The sequence below is a fragment of the Microcaecilia unicolor genome, chromosome 2 (assembly GCF_901765095.1).
Source record: "Microcaecilia unicolor chromosome 2, aMicUni1.1, whole genome shotgun sequence".
Taxonomy (NCBI): domain Eukaryota; kingdom Metazoa; phylum Chordata; class Amphibia; order Gymnophiona; family Siphonopidae; genus Microcaecilia; species Microcaecilia unicolor.
In genome coordinates this window covers 454369914-454382693 of record NC_044032.1, presented here as the reverse complement: position 1 = coordinate 454382693, position 12780 = coordinate 454369914, and the positions used below count along the sequence as shown (strand labels likewise).

Genomic DNA, 12780 nt, shown 5'->3' with positions numbered 1-12780 from the left:
GTCCGGGCCAAATCTACTACTACTACTATTTAGCATTTCTATAGTGCTACAAGGCATACGCAGCGCTGCACAAACATAGAAGAAAGACAGTCCCTGCTCAAACAGCTTACAATCTAATAGACAAAAAAATAAATAAAGTAAGCAAATCAAATCAATTAATGTGAACAGGAAGGAAGAGAGGAGGGTAGGTGGAGGCGAGTGGTTACAAGTGGTTACAAGTCAAAAGCAATGTTAAAGAGGTGGGTAAATAGATATTATACATCCAATAACACATGAATTCATAGGCCTCCTCTTGCAGACATTGCTGGAAGCATGCTACAATCAATTGGAAGTCCTTCTATTCAAATGTGTCTTTCTGTTGGCTTTCATTGCTGCATTGCAAATCATAGAATCAATACTACACACTCCAAGCTGATTCCACAAGTCTTCAGGTAGGTAGTGTGCCTTTTGGGCACAATACAGTAAACATTATTATTGAAAATACAAAATAAACCATAGGGCAAGGTGTGCAAGGGTAGTTTTGAATCAGTTGAAAGTTTTGAATCTGCTGAAGAATGACTGTAGTTGCCCAGTAAAGAATCTGGCCAAAACCAAAAAGTCCAATGGCTCTTTTGATACACAAGAACGGTCATCTCATGTCCACTTTCCAATCTGACAGTGTTTTGAAGCCATCTAAAAGCAGTAGGTTTAGATAGCAAATGTTCCACCATGCATTCTTTTCATATTGTTGCAGCAACCATGGTAGCAGCATTAGGGTTGTTGCGCAAAGCCATAATATCAGTTGATAGATGGTGTTCCTAGCAACATATACAGTGGGGGAAATAAGTATTTGATCCCTTGCTGATTTTGTAAGTTTGCCCACTGACAAAGACATGAGCAGCCCATAATTGAAGGGTAGGTTATTGGTAACAGTGAGAGATAGCACATCACAAATTAAATCCGGAAAATCACATTGTGGAAAGTATATGAATTTATTTGCATTCTGCAGAGGGAAATAAGTATTTAATCCCTCTGGCAAACAAGACCTAATACTTGGTGGCAAAACCCTTGTTGGCAAGCACAGCGGTCAGACGTCTTCTGTAGTTGATGATGAGGTTTGCACACATGTCAGGAGGAATTTTGGTCCACTCCTCTTTGCAGATCATCTCTAAATCATTAAGAGTTCTGGGCTGTCGCTTGGCAACTCGCAGCTTCAGCTCCCTCCATAAGTTTTCAATGGGATTAAGGTCTGGTGACTGGCTAGGCCACTCCATGACCCTAATGTGCTTCTTCCTGAGCCACTCCTTTGTTGCCTTGGCTGTATGTTTTGGGTCATTGTCGTGCTGGAAGACCCAGCCACGACCCATTTTTAAGGCCCTGGCGGAGGGAAGGAGGTTGTCACTCAGAATTGTACGGTACATGGCCCCATCCATTCTCCCATTGATGCGGTGAAGTAGTCCTGTGCCCTTAGCAGAGAAACACCCCCAAAACATAACATTTCCACCTCCATGCTTGACAGTGGGGACGGTGTTCTTTGGGTCATAGGCAGCATTTCTCTTCCTCCAAACACGGCGAGTTGAGTTCATGCCAAAGAGCTCAATTTTTGTCTCATCTGACCACAGCACCTTCTCCCAATCACTCTCGGCATCATCCAGGTGTTCACTGGCAAACTTCAGACGGGCCGTCACATGTGCCTTCCGGAGCAGGGGGACCTTGCGGGCACTGCAGGATTGCAATCCGTTATGTCGTAATGTGTTACCAATGGTTTTCGTGGTGACAGTGGTCCCAGCTGCCTTGAGATCATTGACAAGTTCCCCCCTTGTAGTTGTAGGCTGATTTCTAACCTTCCTCATGATCAAGGATACCCCACGAGGTGAGATTTTGCATGGAGCCCCAGATCTTTGTCGATTGACAGTCATTTTGTACTTCTTCCATTTTCTTACTATGGCACCAACAGTTGTCTCCTTCTCGCCCAGCGTCTTACTGATGGTTTTGTAGCCCATTCCAGCCTTGTGCAGGTGTATGATCTTGTCCCTGACATCCTTAGACAGCTCCTTGCTCTTGGCCATTTTGTAGAGGTTAGAGTCTGACTGATTCACTGAGTCTGTGGACAGGTGTCTTTCATACAGGTGACCATTGCCGACAGCTGTCTGTCATGCAGGTAACGAGTTGATTTGGAGCATCTACCTGGTCTGTAGGGGCCAGATCTCTTACTGGTTGGTGGGGGATCAAATACTTATTTCCCTCTGCAGAATGCAAATAAATTCATATACTTTCCACAATGTGATTTTCCGGATTTAATTTGTGATGTGCTATCTCTCACTGTTACCAATAACCTACCCTTCAATTATGGGCTGCTCATGTCTTTGTCAGTGGGCAAACTTACAAAATCAGCAAGGGATCAAATACTTATTTCCACCACTGTACTAAATGTATGACATGTACTTCAAATATGAGATCACCTAACTTAATATGCTATGCTTATTGCAGGTCTGAGTCAATTAATACGCCAAATGTAGATCTATGGGCACTCCATACTCTGAGTGCATACATGAGCTGCAGTAAGGCCTCCAGGTAAACATCTGGGATTAGCAGCCAATAGAATTTCACAGATCTGGTTGGGGCAACAAGAAATGAAGTGGGACCAGTTAATACTCATAGCATAAGAATAAGTTGCAAATTCTACCCTGGATGATAATACAACATTTAGAAGGCAACTACCTGGCATCTACACACAATGTGAAGCTTGTGATACAGTCTTTTTCACATTTTTTGTACAGTTCTAGGGTTACTCCCTGACATATATCATCTGGTCCTGCATTGTCTGTATAAGAGTTTGGCAATGTGAAAGATCACATCAAGTGCTAGAAAAAAAACTAAAAATCAGTTAAAAAGTGGATGTACAAGTTTATAACCACCATTCTGGGTTAAGTTTAAGATAATATTTTAAACCCTCACTAGTCCTGTATGTCTCTGCCCCTAGGACCATACCACATCAGAGTATAGAGGAGGTGTATCACCCTCCTGGGATTGTCACTTGCCCCTTTACGAGTCAGAGACCCTTAGTGAGGTGTGGTGGTGGTGGCTGTGTGTATTTGCTAGGAGAAGCAACGTGTGTAGGGCTCAGCCCTGGAGCCTTGAAGACTCCCTTGATCTTTTTAGTTGTGTCCAGTGTGAAGTGAATGTGATGGGCTAAAGGTTTTACACACCTCTGCCTGCAGTTTGACAGAAGAGTGGAGCAGTTGCTTGGCCCTACAGGCCCAAGAGGAGAGAAGCTCCACTCAGAAGCTGGACTAGAGGTACAGTGTACAAGATTATTCCTCTCAGGAAAAAACTGTGTGTGGAAGTGGATCTTAAATAAATACAACTGAGTTTTTTATTTTTTAGAGGGGGCCTAAAAAGCATTAAGTTGTACAGATATCATCTTCACATATGATGCAACAAGACCTGAAAACTTTTGGCATCCCTGGTCAAGCAAAAGTTTGCTTAAAACTACATAAGTAGGATAAAGGGGGGTCAACGGTAAAGCACATACCAAATAGACATTCAACAAGAATTGGCCATTTTTATGAATCTCTTTATGCTACAGGGACCTTTGATGAGTATGCCTGTATGGCTTTCTTCCGAGCAATAGACTTGGCCCAGCTTTCCGAAGAACAAGTGAGTCTTCTTAGATCCCCTTTCACAGGTTCAAGACATTATTAAGAGACTCAAATTGGCTAAGGTCCTAGGACTGGATGGCCTGAGCACTGAATTCTATAAAATATTACAAGACCTGATTGTGAAGCCCTTTATTTTAATGTGTGATTCAATATGGGAAAAATAGGACATGGGTTCCACACCAAAGTATGTTTATATTACTGTCTTACCAAAGCTAGGGAAGGATGCCAAGCAATAGACGCCTACTGTCCTATTTCCCTATTGAACCAGGACCTAAAAATCTTGGCCTCTGTGCTAGCAGCAAGGCTGAACAAATTTCTTCTACAGCAACATATAAGATGTGGGGCAACTGCTACTGATGAGCATTGACTGAAGCAGTTAGACAGGGGAAGCCCTATGGTAAATGAGATGCTGCTACAGAAGTGATGTGGTGGGATGGTCAATTTAAAAAGAACATGGAAAAACATTTTCCTTCCTTAATCAACAATCAACACAACCATAGTAATCCTGTATTGTTGAAAACTGAACCCTGGTAATTTGTGCTTCAGACTTTTGTGGAACTGGGTACCAGAGTAGTAATCTAGATATGCTAAATGAAGAACCTAAGAAAGAGTTGTGACTTTAAAAGTGGTGCTTGCAATGCATTAATGAGTTGAAGTGACATTTACAACCTGTGATATCAACAAGCTTTCCATGTGCATAGCAGCATTACGATAAGTTAAAAATGGATAAGAGATGTGAAGATTTGACAGCAATGTTCGCCATCCTCTCCTCTCCCCCTACATTAGCTCATAGGAACAAGAAATAAGTTGGTGTTGTTATTATTATTGTTATCATGTATCTTATGTTTAATGTTTGTGTTTGTTTTGCTGCATAAATTATCTACTGTATATTTAAGTTTTTCTTTATCTAACAACTTGTATAATTGTGCATTTACTTTTTAATAAATATCGGGTATTGGTATGCTTTTGTGTGTCATGCTGATAATTAACTTGTTTGTATATGTTTGGGTAGTATCTCCACAGAGTATTAGTGGCATGTATGTGCTAGCCCCTCAACCTATACAACAAAAAATTGTTTCAACAAATTGAGAAAAACTTTTCTTCAACTAAATAGCTTCTTATATGGCAGTTGACATTCAGTAAAACATCTGTCATCCATTTTTCTCCCACAAAATGTTTTCTGAAAAGTAGAGCCCATGGTATTATAGAGCTTTCAAAGAAGAAATTAACATACAAATGAAAAGTTATTTTGTTTCTGTAATTCAGAATTTGACAGAAACCAACTGAACCTATAATCCTTGCTTAACAACACTTTACCAGGCTGTCCTAAAGATTTATTCCCATTCTGCATCTATAAGGGGAAACGCAAAGGCATATAGGGTTCTAAGTATTTGCAAAGCACATTGGGGGAGCTGGGAGCTCATGAACACACAGGCAGCAGCTGGACCCCAGGAGCCACAGCCCCACCAATATTTTGCCCATCACAGTGTCAGAAACCAGAAAGCTTGGAAGGTGGGCCAGGATGTTGTGCTGCCATTGCCTGAACAGATCCAACTACAAGCTCTCCATAGGAAGAGCAGAAAATCTAAATAAATAAAATTGAAAAATATTTGATGTTATTTATCCTCAAACAAGCCATCATTTTGAGTTGGCTACATCAAAATGCACTGATAGAACTGACCTGGTTCATCAAAATGTACTATAGAACTGGGATGTTTCCTCTGTGATTCCCGAGACTTAATTTACGCAGACTCATTTAACAAATCCACAGTCCATGGGTCTCCACATACGTCCTGCATGTGGATCTCACATTTTAAGAATTTGATTTTAATGAAACAATCTTACAATGATTAAGGAAAAACACCACAGGGACATACATGTTTTGCTGCAATTCTGGAAGATCCAACAATCTTTCCATTACTGTTGAAAACATCAATGCCTTCTTCCAGCTCACTGTGTCTCATAAGAACGACATTGCAAACATTGGCACTGGCTGAAGAATAAAAAAAGAACAAATCAAATCCACTTATATTATTCTGCCAACACACTTTCACAGAAGCCCCATGGAGCCACCAGACACAAGCCACAAATTTGGCAGTAATAACAAGTCTTCACATTCATGGAAATCCTTCTTGTTTTTTGCTTATGTTGTAACATGTTTCTTGCAGATTTCAGCATATGATCCAAAAAAAAACTTTAAGTTTTGCTTATCTGTTCACCTATTCTACAGCGCTTATAGAAAAATCACCCGTAATGCCATATGCTATGCTACACGTGCTACTCTTCATGCATCAAGTAGAATAAGTAAGCAAAAATATTTTTAGACAATTCAGTTGATAAGTCAAACAAACATCATCATTAAGACTCCTTATTCTCATTCATATTTTCAAGAAAAAATGTTATACGCTTTTGAAAAATCCTCCTACTTGATCACTTCTAAACTTACAAAATTTTGGTAATTTGGGGGTGCTGATTTTTCACCAGAAAAGCCCAGCAGACATGTCACTTACACCTGTTAAACACTGAATATAGCACAGAAATGAAGGAGACTATTAAAAAGAGGCATGGTAGAAATAAAACAGCACACACCCATTATTTCCAGAAAGTGTAAAAATATCAGAAAAACTTAGTAAGAGGGGAAAAAGGAGATAAGTGAAGAGAACTTAAAGAGGAAGCAAAAGAATTGCTAAATAAGTAAGCTTACACTTTCAGAAGCCTAGATAACACTTCTGTATTAATGTAAACAAAGTAGGCAAGAAGAAAAGCAGGGACAACAGCGTCTTCAAGATTATATACACAAAGCAAATGCCCCAGATTCTCCTTTTATTTATTTTTCTTTCATTTCTAGAGAAAGGAAAGGCAATTGAAGACACAATATTGAGAAATGTTCACTTTGATCCCTTAATTCAAATATGTGCCTTCCAATGAAGGGATGCCAAGACTACAACATGTATGTATGATCAACTGCAATCAGCACCACGCTTGACTAGATTAGTCTAGCACTTTAAAGCTGTTAAAATGAAGCTCAAATTAAAACCTTGCAAATAAAGAACCAGAGCATCACTGTCTTCCTGTAAATTTGCAGCAGCTGGGTTGCAGTTATTTGTAACTTTAATAACTACCATATTTCTGAGTGTTCCATTAGGGAGGTGATTTTAAAAAGGTTTCTCCCTGTGGAAAGCCCACCTAAGTTGCCTTCATAAAACAATGTATTATAAATATATTGCAGCAAGTAGTAGTCAGTAAAGCCTTTTTTCTGGGACCATGTGGTAATTTCTTGTTATTTTTTAATAGATTTAAACCCTGAAGCACAGCTACAGATTGAAACACATTTGTATTGGTGGTTTTGGATTTTTCTTTTGGGGGGGACGGGGTGGGGACGGTTTAAACTTCATTTGCAGCAGCTGCGTATTTTATTATCTTTATATTATCATTTGCTGTTTCACGTTACTGTTTTTTTGAAAATTTGCATAAATCTGTGTTTCCAAATCATTTGAAAAAATATGAACTGATGATTATATAGCATATGATGGTCCTATGAAAACTTTTCTTACTGATTTGGTGTAACAAATAGATATTTCTGAAGGTTCTTTTCATTGTTTAGTAAGGCTTTATAAAACGAGTATAAAATTGTCTCCTTTTTCACCACCCTGTTATAAAATTACATCCTTCCCATGCCAGTAAAGCATTAGGGATGTGTTCTCATTGGAAACAAAAGTACCTGTAATATTTCCTATTATGTTTTATAAACAAAAGAAAAACTAACAAACTTTTGTTCATTTTTAATTTCATTTGTGGAACAGCCATTCTCCCACTGACAAAAATATAAAAAGTCACCTGTGGGCTTGCCCCATTAACACCCCCCCCCCCCCACCCTACCACCACCAAAACCCAGAACGTATAAATGCACCACAAAACTTACAAAAATGGATCCTCTCTTCCCCCTCCCCCCCAGTATCTTATACCTGATCCTAGAGGTCTAAGGAGGCAGGAGCGATTCCTAGTCATACACCTGCCCACCACTGCAGTATTTCAAAATATAGCCGACTGGCTCCAGAAAACTGCTATTTTGAAGAACAGTCCATATTCCAAAACAGCACTGGCACTGGTCTTAGCTATCTAGATTAGTGCTATGACTGGGATTTTCAGGCAGCACTATCCGGATAATGTCTCCGAATATTCTCAAAAACTGCCTCTGCTCTATGTGGATATTTCTGGGTCCGAGCATAAACAGAGAACAGAGTAGTCCCAGAACTTATCTGGACAGTGGCAATATTCAGTCTGCTATCTGGTCAATTTAGGGCAGACAGAAGGCTGCTGTAAGTTATCCAGATGAATAATGTCACTATTCAGACAAGTTCTTTCATATTCAGTGCTAGAGACTGAGTAGTGGCGCTGATTATCTGGATATTTTTTTAAGCATTGCAGTTGGCATTTAAAAAAAAACACTGGCTGGAGCAGCTGAATATGGACTTGCATGTGTATACAGCAATAAACTGTTTGATGAATAAAGCGAATGCTACATACCTGTAGAAGGTATTCTCCGAGGACAGCAGGCTGATTGTTCTCACTGATGGGTGACGTCCACGGCAGCCCCTCCAATCGGAAACTTCACTAGCAAAGGCCTTTGCTAGTCCTTGCGCCCCCATGCGCACCGCGCATGCGCGGCCGTCTTCCCGCCCGAACCGGCTCGTGCCGGCCAGTCTCATATGTAGCAAGACAAAGAGAAGGGAAGAACACAACTCCAAAGGGGAGGCGGGCGGGTTTGTGAGAACAATCAGCCTGCTGTCCTCGGAGAATACCTTCTACAGGTATGTAGCATTCGCTTTCTCCGAGAACAAGCAGGCTGCTTGTTCTCACTGATGGGGTGTCCCTAGCCCCCAGGCTCACTCAAAACAACAACCATGGTCAATTGGGCCTCGCAACGGCGAGGACATAACTGAGATTGACCTAAAAAATTTACCAACTAACTGAGAGTGCAGCCTGGAACAGAACAAACATGGGCCTAGGGGGGTGGAGTTGGATTCTAAACCCTGAACAGATTCTGAAGCACTGACTGCCCGAACCGACTGTCGCGTCAGTTATCCTGCTGCAGGCAGTAATGAGATGTGAATGTGTGGACAGATGACCACGTCGCAGCTTTGCAAATCTCTTCAATAGTGGCTGACTTCAAGTGGGCTACCGACGCTGCCATGGCTCTAACATTATGAGCCGTGACATGACCCTCAAGAGCCAGCCCAGCCTGGGCGTAAGTGAAGGAAATGCAATCTGCTAGCCAATTGGATATGGTGCGTTTTCCTACAGCCACTCCCCTCCTGTTGGGATCAAAAGAAACAAACAATTGGGCGGACTGTCTGTTGGGCTGTGTCCGCTCCAGATAGAAGGCCAATGCTCTCTTGCAGTCCAATGTGTGCAGCTGACGTTCAGCAGGGCAGGAATGAGGACGGGGAAAGAATGTTGGCAAGACAATTGACTGGTTCAGATGGAACTCCGACACAACCTTTGGCAAGAACTTAGGGTGAGTGCGGAGGACTACTCTGTTATGATGAAATTTGGTGTAAGGGGCCTGGGCTACCAGGGCCTGAAGCTCACTGACTCTACGAGCTGAAGTAACTGCCACCAAGAAAATGACCTTCCAGGTCAAGTACTTCAGATGGCAGGAATTCAGTGGCTCAAAAGGAGGTTTCATCAGCTGGGTGAAAACGACATTGAGATCCCATGACACTGTAGGAGGCTTGACAGGGGGCTTTGACAAAAGCAAACCTCTCATGAAGCGAACAACTAAAGGCTGTCCTGAGATCGGCTTACCTTCCACATGGTAATGGTATGCACTGATTGCACTAAGGTGAACCCTTACGGAGTTGGTCTTGAGACCAGACTCAGACAAGTGCAGAAGGTATTCAAGCAGGGTCTGTGTAGGACAAGAGCGAGGATCTAGGGCCTTGCTGTCACACCAGACGGCAAACCTCCTCCACAGAAAGAAGTAACTCCTCTTAGTGGAATCTTTCCTGGAAGCAAGCAAGATGCGGGAGACACCCTTTGACAGACCCAAAGAGGCAAAGTCTACGCTCTCAACATCCAGGCCGTGAGGGCCAGGGACCGGAGGTTGGGATGCAGAAGCGCCCCTTCGTCCTGCGTGATGAGGGTCGGAAAACACTCCAATCTCCACGGTTCTTCGGAGGACAACTCCAGAAGAAGAGGGAACCAGATCTGACGCGGCCAAAAAGGAGCAATCAGAATCATGGTGCCTCGGTCTTGCTTGAGTTTCAACAAAGTCTTCCCCACCAGAGGTATGGGAGGATAAGCATACAGCAGACCCTCCCCCCAGTCCAGGAGGAAGGCATCCGATGCCAGTCTGCCGTGGGCCTGAAGCCTGGAACAGAACTGAGGGACTTTGTGGTTGGCTCGAGATGCGAAGAGATCTACCTAAGGGGGTGCCCCACACCTGGAAGATCCGTCGCACTACACGGGAATTGAGCGACCACTCGTGAGGTTGCATAATCCTGCTCAACCTGTCGGCCAGACTGTTGTTTACGCCTGCCAGATATGTGGCTTGGAGCACCATGCCGTGACGGCGAGCCCAGAGCCACATGCTGACGGCTTCCTGACACAGGGGGTGAGATCCGGTGCCCCCCTGCTTGTTGACGTAGTACATGGCAACCTGGTTGTCTGTCTGAATTTGGATAATTTGGTGGGACAGCCGATCTCTGAAAGCCTTCAGAGCGTTCCAGATCGCTCGTAACTCCAGAAGATTGATCTGCAGATCGCGTTCCTGGAGGGACCAGCTTCCCTGGGTGTGAAGCCCATCGACATGAGCTCCCCATCCCAGGAGAGACGCATCCGTTGTCAGCACTTTTTGTGGCTGAGGAATTTGGAAAGGACGTCCCAGAGTCAAATTGGACCAAATCGTCCACCAATACAGGGATTTGAGAAAACTCGTGGACAGGTGGATCACGTCTTCTAGATCCCCAGCAGCCTGAAACCACTGGGAAGCTAGGGTCCATTGAGCAGATCTCATGTGAAGGCGGGCCATGGGAGTCACATGAACTGTGGAGGCCATGTGGCCCAGCAATCTCAACATCTGCCGAGCTGTGATCTGCTGGGACGCTCGCACCCGCGAGACGAGGGACAACAAGTTGTTGGCTCTCGCCTCTGGGAGATAGGCGCGAGCCGTCCGAGAATCCAGCAGAGCTCCTATGAATTCGAGTTTCTGCACTGGGAGAAGATGGGACTTTGGGTAATTTATCACAAACCCCAGTAGCTCCAGGAGGCGAATAGTCATCTGCATGGACTGCAGGGCTCCTGCCTCGGATGTGTTCTTCACCAGCCAATCGTCGAGATATGGGAACACGTGTACCCCCAGTCTGCGAAGTGCCGCTGCTACTACAGCCAAGCACTTTGTGAACACTCTGGGTGCAGAGGCGAGCCCAAAGGGTAGCACACAGTACTGGAAGTGACGTGTGCCCAGCTGAAATCGCAGATACTGTCTGTGAGCTGGCAGTATCGGGATGTGCGTGTAGGCTTCCTTCAAATCCAGAGAGCATAGCCAATCATTTTCCTGAATCATGGGGAGAAGGGTGCCCAGGGAAAGCATCCTGAACTTTTCTTTGACCAGATATTTGTTCAGGGCCCTTAGGTCTAGGATGGGACGCATCCCCCCTGTTTTCTTTTCCACAAGGAAGTACCTGGAATAGAATCCCAGCCCTTCTTGCCCGGATGGCACGGGCTCGACCGCATTGGCGCTGAGAAGGGCGGAGAGTTCCTCTGCAAGTACCTGCTTGTGTTGGAAGCTGTAAGATTGAGCTCCCGGAGGACAATTTGGAGGTTTTGAGGCCAAATTGAGGGTGTATCCTTGCCGAACTATTTGAAGAACCCACTGATCGGAGGTTATGAGAGGCCACCTTAGGTGAAAAGCTTTCAACCTCCCCCCGACTGGTAGGTCGCCCGGCACTGACACTTGGATGTCGGCTATGCTCTGCTGGAGCCAGTCAAAAGCTCGTCCCTTGCTTTTGCTGGGGAGCCGAGGGGCCTTGCTGAGGCGCACGCTGCTGACGAGAGCGAGCGCGCTGGGGCTTAGCCTGGGCCGCAGGCTGTCGAGAAGGAGGATTGTACCTACGCTTGCCAGAAGAGTAGGGAACAGTCTTCCTTCCCCCAAAAAATCTTCTACCTGTAGAGGTAGAGGCTGAAGGCTGCCGGCGGGAGAACTTGCCGAATACGGTGTCCCGCTGGTGGAGCTGCTCTACCACCTGTTCGACTTTTTCTCCAAAAATATTATCCACACGGCAAGGCGAGTCCGCAATCCGCTGCTGGATTCTATTCTCCAGGTCGGAGGCACGCAGCCATGAGAGTCTGCGCATCACCACACCTTGAGCAGCGGCCCTGGACGCAACATCAAAGGTGTCATACACCCCTCTGGCCAAGAATTTTCTGCACGCCTTCAGCTGCCTGACCACCTCCTGAAAAGGCTTGGCTTGCTCAGGGGGGAGCTTATCCACCAAGCCCGCCAACTGCCGCACATTGTTCCGCATGTGTATGCTCGTGTAGAGCTGGTAGGACTGAATTTTGGCCACGAGCATAGAAGAATGGTAGGCCTTCCTCCCAAAGGAGTCCAAGGTTCTAGAGTCCTTGCCCGGGGGCGCCGAAGCATGCTCCCTAGAACTCTTGGCCTTCTTTAGGGCCAAATCCACAACTCCAGAGTCGTGAGGCAACTGAGTGCGCATCAGCTCTGGGTCCCCATGGATCCGGTACTGGGACTCTATCTTCTTGGGAATGTGGGGATTAGTTAATGGTTTGGTCCAGTTCGCCAGCAATGTCTTTTTGAGGACATGATGCATGGGTACTGTGGACGCTTCCTTAGGTGGAGAAGGATAGTCCAGGAGCTCAAACATTTCAGCCCTGGGCTCGTCCTCCACAACCACCGGGAAGGGGATGGCCATAGACATCTCCCGGACAAAGGAAGCGAAAGACAGACTCTCAGGAGGAGAAAGCTGTCTTTCAGGAGAGGGAGTGGGATCAGAAGGAAGACCCTCAGACTCCTCGTCAGAGAAATACCTGATGTCTTCCTCTTCTTCCCACGAGGCCTCACCCTCGGTGTCAGACACAAGTTCACGAACCTGTGTCTGCAACCATGCCCGGCTCA

General features: G+C 44.8%; 1 protein-coding gene across 3 annotated transcripts in view; it reads right to left on the bottom strand.

The window, feature by feature from the left end:
* SFXN5 (sideroflexin 5) overlaps positions 1 to 12780 on the bottom strand; it is a 743850-nt gene that overhangs the window by 363343 nt on the left and 367727 nt on the right. For all 3 annotated transcript variants that reach the window (XM_030190957.1, XM_030190958.1, XM_030190959.1), the window contains one exon: positions 5519 to 5634. In XM_030190957.1, the coding sequence (XP_030046817.1) occupies positions 5519 to 5634 (116 nt within the window). The remainder of the gene's footprint in view (positions 1 to 5518; positions 5635 to 12780) is intronic.